Source organism: Neodiprion pinetum, chromosome 1, assembly GCF_021155775.2.
Source record: "Neodiprion pinetum isolate iyNeoPine1 chromosome 1, iyNeoPine1.2, whole genome shotgun sequence".
Lineage (NCBI taxonomy): Eukaryota > Metazoa > Arthropoda > Insecta > Hymenoptera > Diprionidae > Neodiprion > Neodiprion pinetum.
This window is the reverse complement of record NC_060232.1, coordinates 6288258-6315610: the sequence shown is the minus strand read 5'-3', so window position 1 is coordinate 6315610 and position 27353 is coordinate 6288258. Positions and strand designations below refer to the sequence as shown.

Below are 27353 nucleotides of genomic sequence, written 5' to 3'. Positions count from 1 at the left end.
CTCCGTTTTTTGCAAGTTACCTTCGCTCCCGAGATTTTACTAATCAGTTTTTTGAACGCCCTCGACAAAGCCTCGGAAAGGTTGTAATTTCATTCGCTTATTTTACAAGTAACTCGCATTAACCAGCGCCGATACGAACCTTGCAAGGGCCGAAATTCTTATTTAAATTTATAAGTCAATTAAGCTAATAATTTTCAATTTAAAAGTTCGGACATGAAGAAAGCAAGAAAATTTGCCGCGGTAAATAAAATCTTACAAGTACAGAATTTCTACCGTCTGACGGTAAAAATTTTTCACTCGTCAATAATGATAATGTGTTTTGATCAGCGATTTTTAAAATTTTTTTAGAGACGAGCCTTGATTATGTAATCGGAACAATAATAACTATTGTATTCACGTGTGTCGTTATACTTGATCGTAGGATTAGGTACACGTATGATATTATTTCAGTTTACGTACTATTTATACGTATATTGTTTACATTTTACATTGTTTAACAGACAAGAAAAATTTTCTTATTCCACACGAACCATGTACATAAATAACGATTCTTTTTTTTTCTACTTGGATATGATCTCGCGGATGAATAGTTTCAATGGTTTCTAAATATTTCGTTGACAAACAGGGCAGAATACAAAACATTTGTATCTATTATATATAATATAACCTAATTCTCTGTTAAAATTCGAGCATATATGATATACAATTACCAATGTATAGACAACTAAGACACACCGACATTTACACGATTTATTCCGAAGCTTCCCGACTTTATTTCAATTCTAATACCGCAATGCTTGTTCAATAGCTGTGAACAAACTAAATCCTAAAATTTCCTAACACGAATATGAGGTAACTACAGATTTGAAACGAAGCCGAGGAGTTTGATGAAAACAAAATAAAAAAAAAAAAAAAAAAAAAAAAAAAAAAAAAAAAAAAAACCTCCTATTAAACGGTTTTTACAAGTTGATTATTAGCGTTAAACTATTTCCAAAAATAATTCACATCTTATATTAGCGTTTGAAGAAAATGTATATCCACGGCGTTATTACGTCTATAACATACTTACGTCAAGAGTTTCATACCAAAATATTCAATATACTATATCACTATATAGACTATATTATTACATAACATCGATAAAATATACACGCTTGTAGGTACAATATATAAAAATATACCCCTGCTACGATCCGGATTGAAAACGAGGCCCCAGCATGTGATAGTTTTTCCGTTGATTGTTGCGCCGTTGCTCTTTATTTTCGTTCATATTTTTATTTGTCATTTCTTTTTTTTTCTTCTTTTTTTTTTTAACATCATCTTCATATCTTTCGATAAGTAAATACACCGCACATTGGTGTATTGGTAGACGACTAAGGTATTTTTTTAGAGATCGATTATCGGAGCATTGATATTTATACAAGTTTGACATAAATTGAAATGATGTATATATGAGAGAAGGACATATTCTTTATGTTTTTTAAAGTTTTATAACAATTCGCAAATTATTTCATAAACGCGAATCGTATTCTATCAAATACTTGTGTCAAACAACGATTTTTATCCCGATGCGGAATAATCCTGTAAAGTAAAATCTCGTCTTGATCAACCGATTTCCGGTGAGTCGGTATACAACGCTAGGGCAGCCTTGGGTTGGTTAAAAGAGCAGCTCGTAGTTCTGACCGAAGAACTGAAGTTCGTTGCTGTATCTCTGGACACCGATCGACGCGATGCCATCGATATTATCTCGATGCTTCCGAGGCACTGCATTTCCTACCGAACAGTAAAAGAAATAGACAAACGTCTAGCGTCGTTTTAACGCGACGTCATTTCTCGTTCTTTTCTTTTTATCGACAACAATTACGTACTATTACGACTGCGTATCATAATGAAAGTAAAATTCACAACTCTGTTCACTAATTTCTACACAAAATCTGATACAAAGCATTTTAACGTACTAAAAAATTAACAAAGTTTAAAGAAGAAGCTGCAGATTTTTGGCCAAATTCGATTTCTAAGCTTTCTTTATCGTTATTAACATTTCATGACAGTTGTTAAGCAAGCTTTGGAACTCACGTTCGATCGAACCAATACCGAAGTCACTACCGCTATTGCAAACCCATACGAAATCTATATTAAGCAATCAAAAATAAAACTGCTCTACGAATCGCCTCAAAGCCGTGAGAAATTAACAGAAAAATACGGTTATTCAGTTCAATTTGTTATAGTCGATGTAAACTTTTAAGCGTACAGTTACAACAGTTCTGAATTATTCTAATATACGAAACGAATAATATTGTTCTGAGGTAAAATGGGACGTTATAGAACGAAATGTTGCGTAAATGTACAGTAAGCTTTATTTTTGGGGTAATGTTATTCTGCATTTCGTGAATCAAATCGAGATATATGTGTTTATGGTGCATTTGATATTTATCACTGCACTACTGTTAGTGATCTGAATTGTATGAAGACTGGCCGGTGTATGTATTCAAACCCCGTTAACTTGTACGTAGATCCCTCAAAAAAAAAGAGTAAAATAAAAGAAAAAAAAACAAGCGGTGAAAAGATATGTCTTGCAAAATCGGTCAACTCTGATATCAGGTATTTGGTTAAAATTTAACTTTGTAAAAACAGGATCACGACGGTAAAAAATTTAATCGAAATAGTGCATGAATAAGCCTCTTCTGTACGTTCACAAAATTACAACAACGGAGCAATTTCTACAAAAGAAAGCAGAAATGTTTAAAATTTTAGTTTTTGAATTTAATTCGTCTTCAATGTGTGTCTGTCTTTTTTTTTTTTTTTTTTTTAATTTTTTTTCTCTTATCTTGCAAATAAAATTTCAACGAATCTTTACACACTTGGAAATTCCTTCAGCAATACAAGACTTACATTAACGAGGATGCACGACGCGTCCCAACGATATCCAGTGCTGCGTAAGCGATTTCAGTTTTATAGTGATTCCAAGAGGGTTAAAATCTAGTCAGGCTTTTTTTTTTACGTATACAATGTCATATATATATGCACACATATATACATATACGTAGGTAGGTCTAAGTTCTACAAGCTCTTTTACTATACTACGTAGGGAGCATTCTATGCCAACTTGGTTAACATTTTAGGCTGGCTGTCTCAGATCTGATCAACGTTCTTTTATTCATATCACTCTACCGATATCAGCAACTTAAAACGGTCACACATTTTTACCGGATTTTTTTCAACGGATATTTATTCATGAATCAGCCGTTTCCGAGAGTAGATTTATCTGTAAAAAACAATATTTGCCTCGCGGTTTTTTTTTTTTTTCTTATATGGTTCAATTGTTACTGATGATATTTCGTTTAGGTACCCATAAAAAATATTCAATTTCGAACTGAATAGATAAACAATTTACCTGACTCATTCCCCGTAAAAATATTATTTATTAATCATACTCTTTTGCGGGTGGCAAAATGAAATTACACATCGAACACACAATTTCCGAGTTATATGGTTCAGGTAAGCGGAAATGGTCATCAATTTTTCAGCTTTGGAATTTGATTGAAATTCGAAAAGAATGCTGAAAAACAAATGTGATATCGCTGTAAATGTGGAACGATGTTGTGAAAAAAATTCCGAGTCTAGATGGCATAAAATACTTCATATACCAGAATCTCCTTGGGAGGAAAATACTATTTTTCTCAAAAATAATAACCTACCATATGCGAACATTGATACAAAATAATACCCGTATAAACTGTACGTATATACAATTATTTGAAAATCATATTGTTTTCATCAAATCTCTCTTCTCCACTTGCTACGTCCTACTTCAACTCCGTTGAGTTGATTGTTCTGTAATCTTGATTATATTAGTGTGCAAATATCAGTCTACGTAAAAACATTATAAGTTATTATACACATGACGAAGGTACAAAAACACACAAACATGCACCAACACAAAAATGATTCGGCGGATGAGGAGGGTGTACGCAATGGAATATATTGAAATGTGAAAAAGAATATCAATTTAACGTACAACGTATCCGGGAGAATGAAGAGTCAAATAAGGAAACAAAAATGTGGACTGAGAGAAATTTTTAGTTCCGGTTACCGCTCGAAAAATACAGTTGTAGGTAGAAAATAAAAATTTGTAGTATTTACCGGAAAGTCTTAGTATCCGTTACTATTCTTTCTCGTTACGATCACCGTTACTATATTTTCTTGCAATTGTTGCGAAGATTTATTGCTCGTGCAAGAATAAATTGACGTTGAAGCTTTATTTAACTAAAAAAGTACGAGTAAACCTCACAAACTGATTTTGCGTTGCAATTACCAAAAAAGAATCGACAATAGCGCGAAATGGTCACGCGTACCTCGTTTTTCGTAATTCCAACAATATTCAAACAGTTTTTCTAACGATACCAGTGTTACTGAATTTTTCTAGTTACTATGACAAATGAAATTTTTTCTCAGTGTGAACGATCGTGATTGTTGCTCTGATATAATGACTAGACGTAAGTTAAAAACAAGCTACCGGGAATTTATCGGTAAAACAACCTCTTCGACGCCGTTGTCGAGGCCATCCGGATGCCGCGTCAGACGCGGACAGGTCGTCTGACTCCGGTGCTGAGGGCTCCATTGCCTGGCGGATCGTTTGCGTCGGCTACGTTTCGTCAGATGATGAAGCTCGCTTCGGAACCGAGGATGGGCGACCGCGTAGACGTAGGGATCCAGGCAGGAAGCCGTCTTGCAGAAGAGGGCTGGGACCATGCTGGCCAAGGGTGTGACCAGGTGATTCTGCCCGAAGACGCCGAGGAGGGCGACCACGGCGTAGGGACTCCACGAGACGAACCACATCCCGATTATACCGATCACTACGAACGCCAATCTGTCGGATCGCGTCAGCGAGACGAATAAGAAAAGGAAGAGAGGCAAGTCGCTGTTTTATATCGGCCATAAGTTTCGGAATAACTCGGAGGCTTCTAACGGTGTTTTGGTAATCGATTTGGCCAGACTTTGGCAAATTGATCCGAGGTATGAAGAGATAATTTTAGATACCGTAATAAAAATCCGCTGTCGACTTTTGCAGCCTATAATTCGACGTCAATCTGATCCTACTCATGCGATATAGAAATTCAAAGTAACCGAAAAAATTGTTCTATATTATCGCAGACCGGATAGTTCCGATCAACTTAAAGACTAAAATTTTTACAGTCGTTACTTTCCCCTTCCGTTATTCGTAGACCGACAAAGAAGGGCAATAATCGCACCTTAGTTCCGTCCGCCTTTTCTCCTCCTCCCGGCAGTGTTTGTTGGAAGTCTCGACGACCTGATCGCCGACATTCAAATGGCGAGCGGCCATAACGACTCGCAGTATCCCGATGTAGCAGAAGGATATTAGGCAGAAGGGCAGGAGCCAGGCTGCGACGAAGAAGCACAAAATGAACGCCTTGACCCTCGGTTCCGGGGTGAGGTAGTCAAAGCTACAGCTGGTCAAATAGCCCTCGGGCTTGTATCTTCCGAGGCTTGGAACGACCAGCGGAAGACCGGCAAATGTCGCCCCGTAGACCCAGGTCAGGGCGACGGTGACCCGAGCTCTGGCGTAAGTCGTCCGCTTGAAAGGTTCCGCGACGACGTTGTACCTGTCATCAAATATCGAGGGTTGATAAACCGGCTATTCCCGGCAGGCTTCACGAGTCTGCAACCCGTCTTGTCTCGTCCGTAACGATCCTCGCCAAGCCTTGCCAAAAATACAGTGGGTGAATATTTTATCTTATCTTAAAAAATTTTTCACTTTCCATTCCTGTTTCGCGAATTTAATCGCCCTTCCCCTTCGTGGATTCCTCCTCGCAGGGCGAAAAATGATCCTGTAGAATTACATTCGCAAGGGTGAATCGAGCGCGGCTAAATAATGTATGATATTTCCGTTCGATGAACAAAGCCGAATAGAGACGGGGAGGGACAAGAAAATACAGATTCCAGATACCGGTATCTCAGGTTCCAGTAAGAGTGTTGTTCGGCAACAATCGGAAACGTGTCTTATCTCACCTGTCCGCAGCGATACTCGCTAAGGTCATGATGGAGACGGTCCCAGTAAGACCGCCGAGAAACCCGTATAATTGACAGGCAAAATTTCCGAGCGCCGGTCCGTGGTAGATACTGTTGTAGATAAATATCGGCATTTTGCTGAGTAGCAGAAGATCGCTGACAGCCAAATTCATTACCAGAACGTTGGCGGGAGTCCGCAGGGATCGACATCTGCCAGGTTATACAAAACTTGTTCAAATTTTCGTTACAACTTTATAAATTACACCGGTATTGTGGTGATAAATATTCATTCTCGATTGAAAGAAAGTAAATTCAAATACGAAGAGAAAGATAAGGGGCGGAGAATTTCTTTTTAACAATTTTCCTCGATTTCTTTTCCGACGTTGAAAAATCAGATCCGTTTCATCAGGGTGAATTTGAATATTCGAAATGGTTTGAAACAACGTTTGATCTTGTTCACAGAAGACCTGATACTCGGAAAGTTGATCGTAACATCGAAAGCCGAACTTTGCAAAGCAGCTCGCCGTCGATGTTTCAACGGCAGAAATGGATCTCCTTCGGGAAAAAATGAAGAAGAAAAAAACAAAGCGTAAATATCGCGTTGCCAGAAGTTGTTCAACTTCAAAAAAACCTCGGGATTAAAGTCAATGTACCTACTTCCAAGAGTTTCCTTTTCGTAACATTCAAAGGTATCCCGAAATTCCGACTGCGATTTCTGTGCGAATTAAAGTTTTTGGCAATGGTTTGGTATAACAAGAAAAAGAAAAAAAAAAAACGGAAATAGGTACTAATGCGTGGAAATCGTTAATCCTTGTACAGCCCTCGGCGTTTTCCAACTTTCAATCAAGCCGTAAACGCTTACGATAGGTTCAGCAAAAAGACAACTTACCTTAAGAACATGTAGATGGCAAACGCATTGCCGCAAATGCCGAACACCATAATAATTGCGTAAAGAACAGCCAGAGTGTAATAAGCGGCCGGAGAAGGTGGCGGAAATTTTAGCCAGTGGGTGTTGAAGGATGAGAAATTTTGTGCCAGCCACAGGTGAACCGGCCACGTTGATCTGGTCAATTTGAAGTAATCGACGTCGTCAGGTAGAGTTTTATCAGGGGTGAAACACCCCAATTAAACAGCGAGACACCGAGCATTAGCGATAATCGTTGCGGCGGTGAGGGAAAAAAAATAATTTTATCGCGTGTAACTTTAATAAGACATATAATTTATCTGACTTTGATTTCTATGTTCTATTTTTTCGTTTATTTCACTGTATACCGACTCTCACGACGAGCGTGACTATAAATTTTTTTTCTCAAGAATTCGATGTAACGTAACAAAAGCGAACCAACCGAGGGGAAGAAATGAGAAAAAATACCGTCTCTCTAATACACGGCATTTTTTTCTCCCCACATTTTGAACAAGCTGAGGTTGGTTATAATAATCCTTTGCCGTATAGCGAGTAACGATCGGTGGACGCGCGGTGTTTCAAAGAATTTGATGAAAATTCACAGAGTGTGAAAGGCTTGCGAAACATCAAAGCTCTCGAACCCCAAAAACTAAACCACGTTGTTCGCTTATCGTGCGTACGAGTGAAATTGATCTCTGGTTTTACGTACAGGCACCTGAGTGCACTTGACCTTTGCTAGTAAAAATGATTGGCCACGTTTCCTCTCGCAGCTTCAAGCATCGAATATACGGTTATACTGTAATTATACTGTAAACAGGGCGCAAATAACAATAAGACTAGTAATAATAACAATGTAAAACTACAGGAGTAACGAAGAATAAGGAGGATCGGGTGTTATGGGATAAAAATTAAAAGAAAAAAAGGAAAAAAAGTAATTAAAATAAAAATCATACAACGAATAACGGGTGTATTTATCGAACAATTTCAAATCCTCGTACCTGAAATGGTCAATTACGTCATCGGCACAGCTTATGCTTCCGGCATATTTGTGAGTGCAATTTTCTCTCGTAATCCTGTCCTCGTGAATTCCACGAGTGTTGTTGCGCGACGACGTTGATATTTCAATGGTATCCGTGACGTTGGATTCGACGCGAGGAACGTTGCGCTGCCAAGAGTTGAATTTCTCTTCTGGATTTATACTGTGACTACGATAAATACCGATCTGCAGCCTCTTCTCAAGCCTCGGACGATTTTTCCTATGTTTCTTACCGTTCCACAAATCTTGTGTAAAATTGCCGGTAAAGTTGAGCTTTACGGTGGGAATGAGATGTGTTATCTCGCTTATAAATTCCTCGGCTTTCATATAGATGTTTTCTTTATCTCCGGAAATTCTTTTCGGCAATATCTTCACCGCGTTCAGACACGGGGGAGGATTTTTCGCAGATTCCGGATCGACGGCGGACCAAACGCAGGAAAATTTCAGATTGAAATGCATCTCTTGGAAGCCAGGACTGTCCCCGTAACGATCGCGAAACACAAACGTATCGCTCTTCGCATCGTCGCTTGTGCAAAGCGCTGGACCGACTGACGTCAATGGCATTATTGGCGCTAAATTCAGTATCAGAAGTAACCAAAGCGAAGGCATGGGTGGCTGTTCCTCCTGGCTTCCCACATTCACTTTAGAATTTTACATCGGGTCCGCGGCTCGGCCTTGACCCTCACAAATTGTCTGAAATAAGAAAACAGAATCAATCATTTCGCTGTACGGATTGTAATTTGTTTTTTTCTTTTTTCTTCCGGTTTGAAAACCATTGCCAAACCTTATTCAGAGGACGGATATTCGATAACTGGCAATAACACGGTTGCAAAGAAGTCCCTTCATTGTTTATTATGCTGCGTACTTGGCTGGCAGTGATTCCTGATCGCGAAAAGGTAACTCGATCGTACTGTGATAAATGAAACTTTCTACGAACAGCATCACGGTGTCCAAGGTCAAATTAATACGAGATGCTTCATATAACAATACGCCCTTGTGCGAGCCTTTTGCAAGAGACAAAGAAGTAACTAAATTCTGGGCACTTGTTACCGACGCCCACTTTACACGTTTTTCACCTTTCGCCTAATGGTCTGGATTTAACCTTTACCCTGTATCACGTGGACCTTTGTCTTCGCGTGATTTCTTGTTGTGTGTATATTTTGTAAACTAGAAGGCGCGCGGTCCTCTTTAATGAACATGCATCAACTTTTTAAGAATTTTTGGCGCACTTGAAACATCCAAAATAAGGGTAAGAAGCGAAAGGCCTCGTGTGACAGCCAACGTGTACCGAAAACCATGTGTCAGGGTAAGGGTTAAATTCCCTACGATACCTAATCATGCTGATTTCAAAGGTGATTTCAAAGGTAGGTAAATCTATCGTTGCGCAATATTATAATGCGAGTTGAGTAGTTGGAATATGTAAATAAAGTCACTACCTGTAAGCAAATACAATTCATCTCCACAAATGTCGAAGTGGTTATAGAAAATTGGATTGAAGGTATGCGAGTATTCGGAAGGTGACTAAAGCTTTCAAGGGTTATTGGAAATCTCGAGTAAGCAGTTCCAATTAACGGTTTCGATTCAGTGCAAATTTCGTACAGTCTTCGACGACTGGCTTCCAGGCATTCGTTTACTTAAGCGAGGGGTTTTATTGACTCAGGATCTTGCCGTAAGCTGACCAATCCTCCGACGACGAATCGCCAAGCACGAGAATGCTTTTGATCGGAAGGAAAAGTACATCGGTACCGGGAACAATTATGATTTACAAAGAAATTATACATCGGTGTACGGTTATTATAATTCCGACTTTTATATAACGAACGTTATGCACGGAAAATTGTTCTCAGTTTTCAGAGAGCGCGGCATGCTCGTTAGGTGCGAAAATAACGATCTGAAACAAACTACCTGCTACGTGAAATATAATTCATGTACGAACGATCCTCAAAGTCATCTCAACGGAATCAATTCAGCGCGAAGTGCTGCCTGGGAAATCATAAGCGCTAGAGCACAAATACGAGGACCAATTAGCAATGAAAGCTTTATACCGTTGACTTCGCATCACGCGTTAGACGACAATATACGTACACTGACAAGAATTTCATTTGTTATAGTAACTAGAAAAATTCAGTAAAACTGGTATCGTTGAAAAAGCTGTTTGAATATTGTTGGAATTGCGAAAAACGAGGTACGCGTAACCATTTTGCGCTATCGTCGATCCTTTTTTGGCAATTGCAACGAAAAATCAGTTTGTGAGGTTTACTCTACTTTTTTAGTTACACAAGGCTTCAACGTTAATTTATTGTTGCACAAGCGTTAAATTTTCGCAACAGTCGCAAGAAAATCTAGTAACGGTGATCGTAATGAGAAAGAATAGTAACGGATACTAGACTTTCCGGTAACAGCTGGAAAACTAATTTTCATTTTCTACCTAGAACTATATTTTTCGATTGTGGTAAAAAATGAAAATAGTTAAGGACTGAGCGGTAACCGGAACTAAAAATTTCTCTCACTGTAGAATCAGAATGTGACGCGTTTGTTGATTATCCAGAATTGTTTCCGTTCTCCAAAAATCAAGTTCAAACAGCGAATTTCCGGTAGGTAAAATAATATTGCGAGCAAACTAGATCGGAACCTTCCGGAATCCTCTCGTGTAAATTTTACTTTCTTGATTTGGAATTGGATCTGGGAAATTCTGCAGAATGCTTTGCCGATTTGTTATTAAACTTTCAAGTCCTTCCTTTTCTCGTTTTTCTTATCTTCCTTCCTCTCTTCTTATTACGCAGTTCGTACTCGTTACATCGAATCGGAAATAAAATGAACTTTATCTAATGAGATTACTTCCGATTCTCTCTGACATCAGGAATAAGTCATCGTGAAAATAAAATCAAAGTTTCTCAGCATCATGTTGGAATTTTTAGCGTTATTAAAACGATGCGTTTTCAGGTAAAATCGTTATTTCCAAATTTCACGGCGAGTGTCTGAAATTACGAAAACATCATACAGTCTTTGTTTGCAAAACTCAAGTTCAAAGCTGACCATCAATTCGTTTCCAAGATTTCATTACCGACAACGTTACTACTTTACTTTATCCTCGTTGATCGATTCAGAATTTGGGTAACTTAATCACCATTTTGGTAATCCTATTGTAAGTGTCTTAATACCACTCGGAGTTTGCGTATATTACCTCTGTCTTCGTTGAAATAATCATCAGTCACTGTGACAATTTGAAAATTATTCAGGCGATATATTTTACTTTTCAGTATCATCGAACAGCTTACGTGTATCTGAAATTAGTCCCTATTTTATCTATCCATTCGTAAAAGCGGCAATTCCGTATAATCTATAATCTTCTTCTTCGGCCACTTTGACACATCATCGGACAGATACGTACCCACGTCCAAATCTTCTTCGATTTCCGCAGCTGAGAAATTCAATGCTCGATGGATCTGAACCGAGGATAATATCGACTATCGCACAGTCGTTGAGCTTCGACAATAACCTTGAATAATTCAGGGTCGGGACTTTAATTCGGTCTCCTTTGTTCCCCTATCGACGGAAACTCGTCGCTGCACTCTCCTCCGATTTATTGAATAAAATTTCAGAAGGCTTCCGATCGATGAGCGAAGATGCTGTATAATACGGTTCACTATACGTATTTAGATATTTCAACCTCACTGAACGCGCATCGGTTGGATTCGAATAAAATCTTCTCTGTCAAGAGCAGGGAACATTATTAGTCCAGATGAGATAATTAGAAATAAAAATCCAGGTCACAACGCGCTGACCTGGAGTGAAATAATTTTCGGCGATTACAGTGGCGAGTTATTTAAACCAAACATCCAGCACAGGGATGAAACATAAACGTGTATCCGCAATCCTTAAAAAAGAAAACAAAAATAAATCGGAGAAAATTAATTCCGACATAATCGATAACTGGGTATCTGAATTATTCTATGAGTTATATTACAGAAAAAAAACGATAGAAATTGGAAACGAGGAGCAGAATGAAATGAAAAAACGAACGCTCCGTCAGCTCTTACGTGATCTTGGTAGTCTTGATCTTAGTGATCAATTCTCTTCGATCGGTGGGATCGATCAAGGCCTAGCTCCAACAACGAAGAACTTAATCACATGAAGAAATTCTACTCACAGGTTATTTAGAACTCGTGCAGCAATGAGTTGTAATCGATGAAATACAATCCGAAGAGACACGACGTTTGCATATATATGTATAGGGCTAATGTTAATCGAATTATTATCCAGAACACGAGCGCGCCGCAAGATGATCATTATTTATTATTTACTAATCACCGACCACCGCGATATGACGAGGTATCGAAGGTACTACCTCATCGGAAATACCGCACGGAAATACGAACCGTGAACTATATCATTGAGAAAACTATTTATAGCGGAGTGAAATACGGTTAGATTGAATCCTTGAGCAGCGAGGAAATATCCTGACACCCACTCTCCGTGTCTGAATAAGGAATGAGGATACGTAACGAGTGCATAAAAATCAGGAGAAATATGCACCATCGGTAACACGTCACGAGGAACATCGGCATGGGATATCAAGTGACTGTGCATATATTACTTTCGAAATCGTTTCAAGTTTCTTGTGAGGCGTAAACAAATTGATTCGCTCAAATGTTACTCGAACAACTTCTGAAACTTGTAAGCCGTGAAACCCTAGGAAGCCTCTTGGCAATCTCCTTCGGTACTTATGGAGCAAAGTTTCAAGAACTGAAAATTCCCCAAAGCGCACGGTGTGTACAATTACCAATAAACACGGAACAAGATTTGAAATGCCGATCGATGCGCAGGTGCCGTGGATAAGAGGAAAATCCTCGGCAAGGTATCGCGATAGAAGGTCAAACAAATCAGAGCCTGTAGGTAAAATGGCTTTGGACCAAACAAGATGTTGGGTAAAGCGAGATCGACGCCAAGGCCACACATCGCGTGCATCCGAACAAGAGGCTGCAGCCGTTGTTCGAAATAGATATTGGAGGATCAACTTTTCGTCTCGATTTTCAGGTATACTCAACTTTTGAAACTTCGCGAAGGTAATCGATCCAGGGTAGGTATACTTACTCGCAAACTGAGAATAGTATACTGTAACTTTCGCATAAACTCCGGTGGCCAGTTATTCGGCTTCATTAGCTTTCCGCGGTCCTCGTACGTCGAGTTATTACAATATTTAAGAAAGGGTAACGAGGACGAAATATCATCTCCACTGTTAATGTTTAGTTCCATAGAAACTTTACAGAGTTATGGATAAGAGCACGAAGCGATTTCTTTCACATATTTGATCCAAATAGTGACTTTAATAATCTTTCGATCCCGTATATTGGTATCACAATTATCACTAGTATTATATTTTAATAACTTCGGGCCGATAGACAAATCTAAGTTAAATGTACATTTAATCACGTAAGTGTCTCTCCGCTTGAAACTTTCACAAAAGATGGCTTTGTAACCCCGAAACGTATGAATTTATCTATCACATCGCACTGATGTTATATTTCACATATATCGAACCATTTGGTTAGAGGACGCCGATAAAGCAGTCAAACAATGCTTTTTCATCCGACTTAAGTCACCAATTTAGAACTCAAACTAAAAACTTATTTTTATCAAACTGAGTTATGGCTTATATTACTCAGGGAAAGTTTAGCTTTTTATTAGTGAAAAAAATGTTTGAAGATCGGTTCAGTAGTTCCAGAGATTACCCTCTACATACAAACAAACAAACAAATCAGAAATTTTTTGCCTTTTTATAATATTAGTATAGATTCAGGAAATCTGACTTTGACTTGCGGATAAACGAAAAAAATTAAAACAACAAATTGTTGCGACTTATTAATTTTAGCCCTGAGCTAAAATATTTCATCAACTCAAAGCTCAATATTAGGTATAGTAATATTTAAAAGACAAATCTCGATATTACAAAGCTATTCCGACAACTTTTTCTGAATAGATGGTCGAAAATAGTGAAAGAATGGCAAAAAAAGTGGAAGAAAGTGCCAAAATTAATTTACATAAAAGGACTTTTGGTAAGGATCCGTGAATCGAGTATTGAGGTAAAAAATCGAATACATAAAATGTCGTTTTCTTTTCTCCCCCGGAGAGGGTGGAGGAGGTTATTCAGTTATGGACCACTGGGCAGACGTTTTTCTGACCAAGAAAACGTTTCTGAACGGATAGTTTGACAATTCCGAAACAGGGATACTTGGCCCCTCTTAACAAGGGATGCCCTTTTTCGCCCGATAAACTTTCCCGAATATTATACCTTGTAACGTTAAACTGCTGTTACCCTCAGTGGAGGACTTACCTCTGACACTTTGGCGCGATTCCTTAACTTTAATTAAACAAAAACAAAATATAATCGTAGGACGTTTTTACACGTCCTACAAAGTAACGCTACGAGCTAATTTACCAGAGAGAATTGTCGATAAATAGTCGAACGCAATAAATAACGATAATAAAACACGAGAGAAAATTTGCAGAAGAAATCTTGACGAGAGACTGACTGCGAGGGATTATGAGAGGTTTTGTGATATCAGAGATATCAGAAAACACACCGAATACTATAGCAAATATTACAGCGAAATTAAAGATAATATTAAGCGGAAAGATACGGTAATATAGAAAAATAGCCAAGAAAGTACAGAGGATAGCAGAAATATATCAGATAATGATTAGTACGACATCGCTACAAGAAAATAGAAAAATATACGGTCGTATTCGGCGGCTTAAACTACGCTTAGTGTAAGATGTACTCCAAGGAACGCGATTAACGATACAAATTCATGCACGATAGCGAATAAAACATAATAACCGATACGGCAAATGAAATGTAGCAAGCTCTACCGGTACAGGAATTACGAGAACAAAAGATAACGGATAACTCAAAATACGATGGAAATTATGGAATCAGTTTGAGAGGATATTACGAGAAAATTAGTGAAATTTAGATAAACGAGAGATACAAAGTCGCTCAGCGATACGGTACTAACTGACGAAATCATGCAGTCACTCGACGGCTTAACGCAACCATCATTCACAAAGATATCGGTATCACACGGTGCAACTAAAAAGATAACTGAGATACGAGAGAAGAAAAGATGCCAGCAGCTTCGTAACGCTTGCATATCAAATAGTAATTGGTAGGCAAGGTCATACGGAGAATAATCAGGGTTATCAGGTTTTCCGTCGGTCTCTTGGTGTTCGGGATCGTTGTCGCCACGTGTAACTTGGTTGAATTACAGAATTCGCAGAGAAAGAATCGGTACAACTAGCAACTTACTGCGTAATGAGTATCGAGTTTGCTCCAAGTACAACGCTACAACTTGTAGGTATAATTATAGGACAGCTTTGAACCGCTGATTCCTCCCTTGCTAATATGCAAGTTTCGAGTTTAATTTGTCCCCGTTGTAATTCTCGAGACGGCGATTATATACGTGACTCGAATCCTTCACCTTTATGCGCATTAAATTACACCAGCCGTGATGCTTATCAAAATTAGGAAGATCTCGGCGTTCCGGGGTCAAAATGAACTTCACGAAAGTATCCTTAATTGCTCGAACCCACGCCTGGTATCACGCGGTGTAGGTGAAAATGCGAGATACGATGAGCAATTTGGACTGATTGTGAGCTGCTAGAGGGAGAAAACCGAGAGAGCGGAGAGCCGATGAGCTTCGCAGAGATTTTGATATAGATATAAAGCTATCGGGAGATGGGATATTAGCGTTATACACACCGGTATCTACTTGGGACGATGCTACGACAGATTTGTGACTTACATGTTCCGAAGACTCAATATTCGAGTATATAAGAAAACGCGGTTTGACTACCAATGTGTAAAGTATATACATAATGTATAGCCTCCGACCGAAAAGTTCGGTTCGGAAAAGGGTTATAGACGGTTCGGAGGAACTTTTTTTGAAAATAATATTGGACAGTTGGAACGACTGAGCCGATAGAATTCAGTGATTCGATTTCAACGAAAGATTCAACTGTAAAATACAATCTATATATTCTATTTTATGGTGATTTTCTATCTCTATCTCGCTCGCTCTCTCGTTAACTCCCCCTGTCAAGATACCGGTAATAATTTCGCACACCGAGCAATCACGACGGAAAATACTTTTCAAGCTATTTTTATGCGTTTATAAAAAAATAGGAGGGCGATGGAACTGCCGAATTGCTGTGGAACCGCGAGGTAAATAAAATTCGAATGAATCGGAGTTTATTTTTTAACCCAGTTGCTGACATTTCTCAACTTTTCGTGTACCGCTTGCGCACACGCGGAATGAACGAGGTGCGAACGTGTATATTGGACATTAGGTGTATACGAGGCACCAACTTAGAGCTATTGAGGAAAAAAGAATCCAAGGAAGAATATCGCCTGAAAACGTAGAGAACGAATGATAGTAGAGACAACGATCACAGCCAATTACTCAGTGTCCAAGCCTCGGTTCCTCAGGTATAATATTCGCATGGCATCATCTCAATTATAACTTATCTACACCGACACGTTGCAAACACAAAAGTTAAGCCGTCTATGCGAAGCAGGAATTGAAATAAAAATAAATCAACGAATCCATTTACCCGTACATACGAGTCGGTTCAACCTAAGCCAGAATAAAAAGTCTTAACGATCACAGACGCTCGACACTCTCGTTAAAATCATTCCAAGATATGCATACCGGAGCTAAAAGCGACAAATGACTTTTTTCCATTTCTCCACCGCGAAGACTTACGAGGAGGCGTCTTTTAATTTCCGAAATGCATACCGCGCTGCGGTATATCTGTGAACAGCTGTGGCGTGTCGAGAAAATGAATTAAAAAAAATACTTCGAGTCCATTAAGCTACTCGTACACGTGACACGGCCTGATTAAACAGTTCCTCCCGAGACTGCGATGCAGACGTTTGACACGATTTCGACTTCTGTCACGCATACCGCTGGACGATATCTGGGACAGACGTCAATGACAGTTCCGATTGATCTGCGGAGTGCTTCTTGAGCTTGCCTTGACGCCAAAGGCGCTGAGCAGGCTTGAAAACAAGAGTGCCGAATCAGCACCGAAGACCCTTCGCCAATCAAAAACCGTTCAAACTCTTCAGGAAGAAATTGGCCCAGTTCGCGATTCGCCCTGTTTTAGCCTTGTCTGCAAAAAAAAAAAAATAAAAACTTGCTTTTTTTTTCCATGGAAATTGATCAACTTCCACGAGAAACGACGCGTAACCGTATCCGCAATCCGATGGACGATGTGAACACCGCAGGCTATGTAATTGCAATCTTGTGGTTGAGATAATTGCACAGTAGCTATACAATTAGCGTGTAATATGTGCGAGATGTGAAGTACAACAAACGTACCTTCGCGTTCAATTGCATCGGAATGTATTCTGTTTCAATTAAACACGGACGTTAAGAACTTGGTGACGAATTATGTCGCACAGTCTGTGTAAACACGAGTCAGAGGGAGCAGACGAATGATTGATTAATCCTTGGAACGTTCGCGAGAAGATTTTGAAGAACTGAATTTTAGTTACGATTTAACAAACGGTCATAGAAAATGGTGACAGAGTGAAAAATAAAAAATGAGCAAAGGATTTTTATTTATTTCGACACTCTCGCGTCCAACTCGAAATTATGTAAAATCAAGGACGATATATCCCAGGTACGAAGCGATGAAGCACGTGGCAAAAAACACGACGAGAAAGCTGCGCGGTGCCGACCGAATCACTGGCTGGTTGCGACTGAACATCGAAAGCGGCTTCTGGCTCGAGGGTAGTGCCGATGGTGGTGGTGGTGGTGGTGGTGAAGCGATGAATAGACAGTTTAAAAGTGGGGGGACGGTGGTGGAATTCCCGATAGAGAAAATTGTGCAGGGGTGAGAGAAGAGGGAATATCACTCTCCGTGCACCTTTGCCTGCCCCAGATTCTCCGCCGTCTATATGAATATGAATACGGATGTGATGGAACGTTGCATCGTGGCTCTGTAATAATAAAGCGACAACGCCGTGAACTCTACACTCCAAGATCGCGAATGGTTGTTCGTAAATTTTGATGCCTGCAGCCACCCTCCGTAATTGACCAGACATTACATTACCGAGGCATCTGCTAATTGCCGATCAAAGTAAAAATCAGGAAAGTGACAGACTTTCGTTGCCTCTGCTTCATGCCCGTTCACCAAACAAGATACCGTAACACGGTTATGGGCAGACCTGTGAGAGGTAAAAATCCATGGAGACGACTAAATTTTGTTTTGAAAATCCTCCGACTTTTCCCTTTTCTACATGATTGAAATTATAATTTTTCCCAAACTTTTTTCTCCGACCGAACGAACTTCCCGATACTTTTTATGGATTTATAAGAATATTGAATAATTGAATAGGTCACGAATAAAAAAGAAATAAACGGTGTCGATGTCTGGCAAGTGTGGAATTTGGTTATTGCACGTAGGTATTCGCATTGTTATAATATCACAATTATCATATTTGTATAAATAAATATTCGAGCGCAGCAAGTCAAGTCAGAGTTTAAAAAACCTCCGAGCGAGCGTGTAAGACTAGTTGAAATTGTCGGTAATGGTTGGGAAATTCATAGATCGCATCAAGCACCACGTTTCGCAAAATTTTAAAGACCACCTTCAAGTGTTTGATAAAATTCTGTCTTTTATCGGTTTTCCATGTTTTCCAGGAGAATGGTTAAAATACCCGGTTAAAATGCACCGCTGGGGTTAGAATGATTTCTTTGCGTGTGCTGCAGTGTGAAAGATCAAAACTCATGGAAAGTCCATAATCTCGGGGTTCTCGGCAGCCTTGTAAAATAAAGATCGTTAAAACTGTAGCTTGAGGCGAGCTTCGCTGGTACGCGTGGCTTAATTACAACATCATTTACAGTAGTACTTCTTCAAAGTCGAGGTTGTTAAACCAGAAAAGGGATACGTGCAGGATGAAAATTTTTACTGCCGCAACTAACGCGACTTTTTTAAAATCTCACAAAACAAGGGAAGAATGATATTAACGTTAAAATAAATTACACTTAGGATTAATTTTCCAAGAGTAAATAATTTTCTCACTGAGTGCCAACCGCAACTTCAACATTTTTCACCATATCGAAACCGCTTTAATTTGACACAGTATAAATACTTTTGCCTTCTTGTTATTTAAATTTTTTCTAAGTTGAACGGTCTGCAGACGATGTGTTCATATTGTCATGTTGTATAAACGCGTGATATACTTCTCTTCACTTAATTACGCATTCCATGTTTCTTGTTGAATCTAATAGAGTTTAATTAATTGAATCTGAATATAAAAATCAACCGGCCCTCCGGCAGCTAGTACACGAGTTAACAGAATCTATGTATATACATATAATATATATTGCATAAACCATGAAAATTCTCAGGTAGCATACTTGCCGAAATATTGTCGACCATTGTTTGACTAATGAAAGCAGACGTAATGTCGGCAAAACGATGACTATTCGCCCGAGACGCGCTAATGAGTATAAATAAGTCAAAAGAAAGGAAGCTGTACCAACCACATGTCGACGAATCTAATAAAAAATAATAATTTAATACCGTATAAAACTCGCCTTACCGTGAATCTGATAGAATGAAAAAAATTTGATAATTCTTGAAATTTTAAAGTTTCACTTGACTATTTTTTTTTATAACGAGTCAATTTGCATCAAGTCAAAATGAACCCGACTTCAACGTAGAATCCGTAAGCTAAATAATGTCGCTCCAAATATAATTAGCTTTGCTGTGATATGCAATGGAATAATTGAAGCATAATCGAAGATATAACGTGAAAATTTTCTTGCTCATTTGCAGGACAACATAAACAGCTGTGATGATCGAAAACTCGCCGCAGTACATTGAAAACCGATCCACCTGAAGAACGACGGTTAATTCACGTCGAAAACACTCGGAGATAAACGTATATTATAAGCAATAGAACGTGTAATTGAAATTCAATCGAGCTGATCAAGTCCCTAACCATTTGCTTCGTCCGACATCCTTATTCTATATAGAGAAATTATTTCGACCATCCTTTTTCAGGCCTGGTCTTGTTTTCCGTTTTGCACGCTTCGAGAAAACTTTGAAGCAAAGCTATTTGTTGCTGAGTCGTTGAAAGCTCGAGCTGACTCAAAGAGGAATGCCGTATACAGTTCAAAGCAGCTTTTCAGCTCCCGTCCTTTATCCGGGCTACTATTCAAAGAATCCGTCGACTTCTTTTCAAGCTACAGATAAATACTTTATTATACATCTAACCACTTTAGCGGGGAATGAAAACTAGGCACTACAGTTTTGGACATAAAAGGAACTTTGGTAATTTTCAAATATCGTTACGCTTCGCAATAAAATAGAAATCGTAAATTTATCTGGGTATAATCCGTTACTATCCAAGATATTTCATATACATGATATTTTTTTAGAGATATTAACACGTGCAGAGAATATTCGGAACTTTTGCGATCTCTTCATTATCTCATTAGCCAACGTGATTAGTACGGCTTACAATGATTAAAGCCACAAAGCCTCGCTGCGCAACTTCACTGGCAAAAAATGTATTATCCATCTCTGGATTTGAATTTTTAAAAGACAAAAAACAATACGGTACAGCAGTGACGCTAGGATGTGTAATTCATTTCGGTACAGCGAGTACTGATTAATCCGCAACGAAAATCTCCGAATCCTTACGCATATGAATGATAAAATTATGCGTACATCGAAGCACTGCCAGAGGCGAGGTGAATTCTTTTGGTTGCATCATACAGGGTGTGGCCAAAAGAAACGAGACCAATTCGAAAAGTGAATAAAATCCAAACGTATTGACCAACTTTCGAAAACCTTGTTTTTTCTCGAAAGTAGAAAATCGAATCTTTCGTTTCGCGTTTGAAAGTCTGAAAAATCTTTATTCATTGTCGAGATAAACGCTTTTGCAAAACAGGTTCTGAAAATGTCGCTGGGAGACTGAAGAGTTTTCGGAAATCGGTCAACTCGTTCGTATTTTATTCACGTTTCAAATTGGTCTCATTTTTTTCTTTTTCATTACTGCCCACCCTGTATGTAATACGAATGCAAATCAAGCCTATATTATTACCAATAATTGTAAATCGTAAGTAAAATGGAAGCTGAAAATTTCCATGCGTCATAAAAATGTCCAAATGATCTATCTACGCTTACATAATCTAAAAGATTGATTCTACTTAGCTACTGTGTATACCCATCCTGATACATATAATGACGGGTGATATCTTATACGATTATGCAAAATAGGGAACCTATTGTTAGACTTCGATCTTTACCGTGCTTTTCTTACGCATCTAATATACAGTAACATGCGCACCGTGAAACGTCCCTGTGTATAATTAACCCCAATCAATATTACCAAAAGTTGCGTAATGAGCACCTCGGCGTATAATAATTTCCAGTATTCATCCACCCTAGGTGGGCGAAATTGGGCAAGCAAACGACAGTTTAGCACTTTAAGGAATTATCATCAATCGGATTTCTCCACGAAACGTTTCGCGGCGAAAATGGACAATTTACTTTCCGTCTGTGCTTAAAGGTAAAATGAAACCGTGGTAAATTTCCTTGTGCCTTCTCCCCATTTTCAAATAGAACTTAAAGCACTGAAAATTCGTAAATAAAATTCAATTTTCATCTATCATATTAACACATTCTCTTAAAAAAATCTAATGACGACCCGAATCCAGAATTGGAACATCTAATAAAACTAGGTAATTTTGCGACGGTTCCAATTTCCATTTTACCCGCAAGTAACCGGAAAATAAAGCTCGCGCAAGCACCCAGGCTCCTACAGTATTCGCAAGCCGTCATTTGGCCGCGAAATAAGCCGAAATGAACGTAGGAAAAAAAAAAGGCAAATACAGTACTGTGCCGCACGTCAAAATGCTCTTTGCGCCCCCGCAAGATTTCCTGCGTCCGCAAGACAAGACAAGCCAGCGAAATTGCCGTATAAAATACTGCCTGGCCTAATTTTCTGTGTGTAGAAAAAACCTCTCAACATACACACAGTCGTCGGAAAAATCGTCGTGACGAGCAGGAATATGCTGCGTTTTAATGAATTCGGTGAAAATTCTGGTTGCACAAATTTGGCCCGTGAATCAATTCAATGTGTAATATCGTAATTTGTATAATACGCGTCATGGATACGAATAATGGGTTTCACGCTTCAAGTTTATCTCGACAATTAAACACATCGTCAAAGCGCATTATTTCAACTGGATTACAGAGCACGAAACGTGCTACAATCGGCAAATATTATGTTAGGTATACGAATTTTCTAGACGCGATTCAATCAGACAATCAATTTACTAATTAGGGTTTCTCCGAACGTCGTCGACAGACGTCTTTTCCTACTCCGTACAGGTATTAAAGAGGGGTTCCGGAAGGGAGTCCCACCCTATAGTCCTGCTGTATGAGCTCATTGAGCAGAAATATAAATAGGCAATTAACACGTGCGAGAAAATCCGTTTCGAACCTTGTACATATATACGCGTTTATCGTTAGGTAAACAGGCCCGAAACCTAAGTAAATAATCCTCAACAGGTACTTACCGCGTGTATCGATTTGGCATTTTATTTTACAGGTGAACTTTGCGAAACTTATAGCTTGCAGCTACTACCTATCACTTTCAGGCCAACGGCTAACAAGCCGTAAAAAAGAAAACTCAGTGGAATTAATCTCGGAATTAATTAAACTAGGCAAATCAGTCGCGCAGCGACAAACTCGAAGTCTGAACCAACAAGCGAAACCGTTAAACCTTTCGGGTCTTCTATGTATATGGGATTTGGTCATAAATTACACAAAACGTGGGACGTCTCGCTGTGAAGTCGTTCAAGTCGTACGTAGAAACGAGAAAATTCAGTGAAACAGACTTTGATAAATGTTTCGTATTTCTACCGGCACTGTAACTACAAAGAACAATTCGTGACTTGTCAGACGGTTATAACGATTTCCAGAGAAAACCAGAATCCGAGAATATGCGGGAGTTTCGATAGTATAATGATAGAGAATCGGCGCAGCTCTCTCAAGGAGTCTCTTGACCGTGAAACCAGGTCTCTGAAAGTCCTCGGAGAATCGGAAACCTCCGACAAACCTGAGAGAAATTCGAGAGATGCATTTAGTTAGGCTGAAGCGCAGGATCAAGGCTTAGCGGCATTGCCTATACCTCGCCCTTACAATTAAGCTGCATGGTGCTCCTCCGCTTTGCCTACCTGCTGTTAATTGTCTCCACTTGATCCACATTCGCGTGTAAATGTGTGGGCGAGAGACCTCGTGCCGTGTCATCCGTGGAGCCAGGTTTCGGCCGCTAATAACTACCGAGTGAGCAATTAAGCGATCTGATTGCACGTTCATGCGTGTATTATTATACGTCTATGGGGCTGTCCATGTGAACTCGTTAAACGGTTGACCGTGACATTTTTTCATTTCATCGAGGATTTTTCCTGTATTAGTACGGGCCCTGAAAACCTTGAGCAAAAATTTGCATCGCCAATTTGTGGGTCACTACACGCACTTACCCTGTGAATTTTTAAACCCACCTCAGAAAAAAAAAGCCAAATCAATTTTTGGAACAGAAAAAAAGATATTGCGTTTTCGAGACGAAACAATCACACCCACGATTCAATGCGGAAGGATGTTTTTTTACTATTCTATTAATCATTTTTTCTATTTTTATACCTCTTCAATATCTATTATAATACATACCGTATTTTCCATTTGATGACTGATTTTTCAACACACATCCGTGACGTTTTTCACAATTTTTTTTTTTTCTTTTGTAATCCAAATTCCGCTCGCCATTTTTAAACGATTAAAAAAATAGGAAATGTGACAAAAAAAAAGAAAATAGAATGAACGTCCTTCCGCTTTGAATTCTGGATGAAAAGGTTTTTTCTCTCACTTCAAATAAATCGATTCCGGTGGTTTTTGAAATGGGTTTAAAAATTCGTAGGGTAAAGACGAGTGGTGCAAAAAATTTGAAAATTTCTGGTAGAGGTTTCCAAGGATCGTATTAACATAGAAAAAAATCCTTGATGAAATCAAAAAGCCCCATCTATAAGTTTGAAAGTGTGCAGTACAACGTGATATGAAGTCAAACGAGCGAAAAAACACCCGCCACAATTTTCAATGCAGTTAATTTTCACGAGTCAAGAAGGTTGGGCAGTTGAGAATCAATATTGCGTAATTTTTTTCACGTATTATTAATATTTATAAAATTATTACATTTTCAAGCTACAATCATTCTTCTAGATGTCAGTAAAAATAAATAAATGAAGAGACAAAAATTATGAACACGAGTTTCAATGTCGGTTTTTCACTTCGTAAATGGCTCTGAAATAATAAAAAATTTGGTAAACTCGTTCAATTCCACTCCATTGTGGCTTATTGTGTTTCGAAAACTGTTTCATACAAATTTACCGAAACAGATGTTGTTTTCCCGCAATAGTCAATACAGTGTTGCCATCTTGTTTTTTTTTTCTTTTTTTTTATGACCAATTTTATATATCGTTGCAGTGTTGAAAAAATAAATATTTAACGATACCAACGTCAGAAAACCAAATTAACAGTGGAATTGCGGCGAATTGTTAACATTACAAAATTTTTCATCATTAATTTGATAAACACTCAAGGTGCAATCATCTCGTTGTAAATTAGCAAAAAAGTATGAACTTTAAACTGACAAACCTCCTAAAGCATGTCATTTCATTTTAGTATTTTCGTTATTACACGTCTCTTTACTCCGAGTCCGTTTCGTGTTTAACTTATCCAAGACCCGAGGTAAAGAAATACCAGACGGATAAAAAGAAATGAAATATGACTGTCATACTTTTCAAGGGAAATGTAAGGGTTAGAAAAAAAAAAAATAATACAGAATCACAAGGATGACTTGGCTCGGCGAGCTATCGCAGTATGTAATTATTTCCAAACAATCAGATGATAGCCATGTGGCTATGTAACTACCTATGATAAAAAAAATTGCGGAGTATGAAGGCGGATCAGATAAGAAAAAACAAATGCCCACTCATTTGACAGTAATATCGTTATTTTCAAAGACCCCCCCCCCCCCCCTCCCCCCCTCCTCGACCTGTTTTTAGAGAAACGTGTTAAAAATTGCAAACAATCGTTGTTTTTTCAAGAAGAATTATTCGACTCGGAAAAAATATTATTTTGTTAATTTGAAATTTGAATGAAAGCATCAACCTTCGTGCTTACTCCAATCACGTGTGACTCGTTTTATCACTTATTATTGTGCGTACTTTACCATAGTCCAAGAAACTACTTCGACAATTTTTTCGAAAATAATGCGTTCAATTTTTTTTTGAACCACTTGTAAAACGTGAAGCGATACTTTCCTCTTTAAGCAGCGAATACGAAGTTTGCGAAATACCGCATCCCCGCGACTCGTTCAAGTATAGTGATGACGTATAGCTAGAGTAGGTATGCACCCTATCCGTAGGTGAAAAACGTCGCGAATAATTCTAATGATGCGCGGCATGTATAATCTCTCAACTATTTTCACAATTTACCCGAGAAATGGAAATAAAGATGCAAACTTTCCGGTACGAAGTGTACCCGAATAATCCATATGAATTATACATAAGGGGATATATACGCCGAGTATAAAGTTCTCAAAATTCTACGTCTGCATCGGCGAAGGTGTCACTTATAAAGTCAACTCTTCGTTAGTCGAATATGTTCGTATACCGGCTCCTATCCACTCGCACACTCCTATATAATTTGCATAATCAATGAACGCGTACGAATGAGAGTGCACATGTTGCGTACTACTTTTATACAGTGAATTAAGGTGGGAGGTCTTCGATCCGATAAAATGTCATCTTTCTCAACAATTCGGTGGGAAAGGAGAAAAATTGGATGAATGTACAGAAAATACCTCGTAAAATACGTATCGAAGGGAAACTCTGAAGGGACGATATCAACGGAACTGTCATCCTTACGTAAAGAGATCAATTTCAGCTAAACACACCAGCGCATGCCATGGCTTATCTAACGCTAATAAATCTCAATACTTTCGATCGGATTATGCGTGTACAGTCACTACATATGATCCATGTATTACCTAACAAGCCTGGCCTTTACGGCGAAGCCAATATGCTTCCCAGAGGTATAATCGCCAACCCATGACCGCTAAGCATAGAGAATAAGAGCAAACAACTTTTTGTATTATGCAGGTAACGATCGATAATCTATAACCATAGGTATAATAACTTGTTATGAAATATTTACGGAATGGAAATAAGAGCATAGATCGTTTGCCGATGAGACGACTCGCGGAATTCGTGTTTTTTTTTTCTCGCAATTTATGAGATGAGATTACAAATATAATATTTTTCCTGCCGTATTGCGAACAAAATTGAAACAAATTACCACAAGCTGATATGGAACTAAAAACAAATCTGTTTGGTTGGTTACTCGAAACTCATAATTACAAGCCTGATTCCTGCCGAGTTGTACTTTTTTATACATTAAGAAATAAACCTCTGTACAATTAAGGCCGCTGCGCCTCATTTTATATTAAAATCTCATGAAGCACACAATAAACTATAAACATTAATACCAGGCTGCAGGGAAAATCACGGTATTCAAAGCACTTCGTGAATCATGCAACCGACAGTTTTTGTTATCAAAAAATTAGAACACAGCTGTCGACAAGCTTCAAATACAAAGGCAAGCAAATGTAATCAAGCTCGGAAAAATAATATACAAATAATTACCTCTCACTGTTGCACGGTGAACGATCAATTACCACCATTGGACTGTATAAGCGATGCACTTTGGATATTCACTCTCTAAATTATTTCCAACGTCACACAATAGTTCAGGAAAGTTTACTGTTCATCGGTTCGAGAATATATCTGGGCTTAAACATCGGGAGCCGGCAATGTTGTTGACCAAAAGACGAATAAAATGGTGAATTGGTCGAATGGTTAAAGTTTCGATGAAAATTGGGTTAGATAAGATTTCGCACAACCTGCGGAAATTGAACACGCGCGCTAGTTTTATTTGATTCTAGAATGATTGACAGACTGAACTCTACTAAATTAACACAACGGAGAAATAAATGAACATCGCAAACCGACAAGCTCGCCGTCGCGGAGCAGACTCGACACTGACAACAACTCGACAGTACCGTGAGCCATTCTAGTATTTACAAACATTACGTTCGGTGTAGAATGCCATGTGCTCGGAAAATAGACTCGTACTGACCTTACGGATCTCCAAGTTCAATTACTCAACGGCACCGAATGAAAACAATAATCTCGGAAGAGTTTTGCAATATTATCAGTACTTTATTGTTAATAGATTATC

At 38.7% G+C, this 27353-nt stretch overlaps 1 protein-coding gene across 12 annotated transcripts; it reads right to left on the bottom strand.

Annotated features, from left to right (window-relative positions):
- Positions 1-568: 568 nt before the first annotated feature.
- On the bottom strand, positions 569-27174 carry LOC124212188 (opsin-2-like). 12 transcript variants are annotated; one of them, XM_046612079.2, is made up of 9 exons: positions 12011-12082; positions 11362-11681; positions 8755-8880; positions 7933-8663; positions 6920-7093; positions 6031-6240; positions 5253-5624; positions 4540-4870; positions 569-1773 (listed from the first exon to the last, which is right to left on the bottom strand). In XM_046612079.2, the coding sequence occupies exons 4-9, from the start codon at positions 8577-8579 to the stop codon at positions 1606-1608; spliced, it is 1902 nt and encodes a 633-aa protein (XP_046468035.1). In that variant the 5' UTR covers positions 8580-8663; positions 8755-8880; positions 11362-11681; positions 12011-12082; the 3' UTR covers positions 569-1605. The 12 variants fall into 12 exon arrangements, with proteins under 12 accessions (XP_046468035.1, XP_046468006.1, XP_046468026.1 ...); XM_046612050.2 differs by lacking the exons at positions 11362-11681; positions 12011-12082 and adding an exon at positions 17354-17721 and having other exon boundaries at positions 8755-8899; XM_046612070.2 differs by lacking the exons at positions 11362-11681; positions 12011-12082 and adding an exon at positions 17354-17721.
- Positions 27175-27353: the final 179 nt, after the last annotated feature.

Coding starts and splice junctions, on each gene's coding strand:
- LOC124212188 (XM_046612041.2), bottom strand. CDS start 8,579: ATGCCTTCGCTTTGGTTACTTCTGATACTGAATTTAGCGCCAATAATG. Junction 6,241..6,919: donor GCCATCTACATGTTCTTAAG/GTAAGTTGTCTT, acceptor ATAACCTGGCAG/ATGTCGATCCCTGCGGACTC. Junction 1,774..4,539: donor TCGACAACGGCGTCGAAGAG/GTTGTTTTACCG, acceptor ACTGTTCGGTAG/GAAATGCAGTGCCTCGGAAG.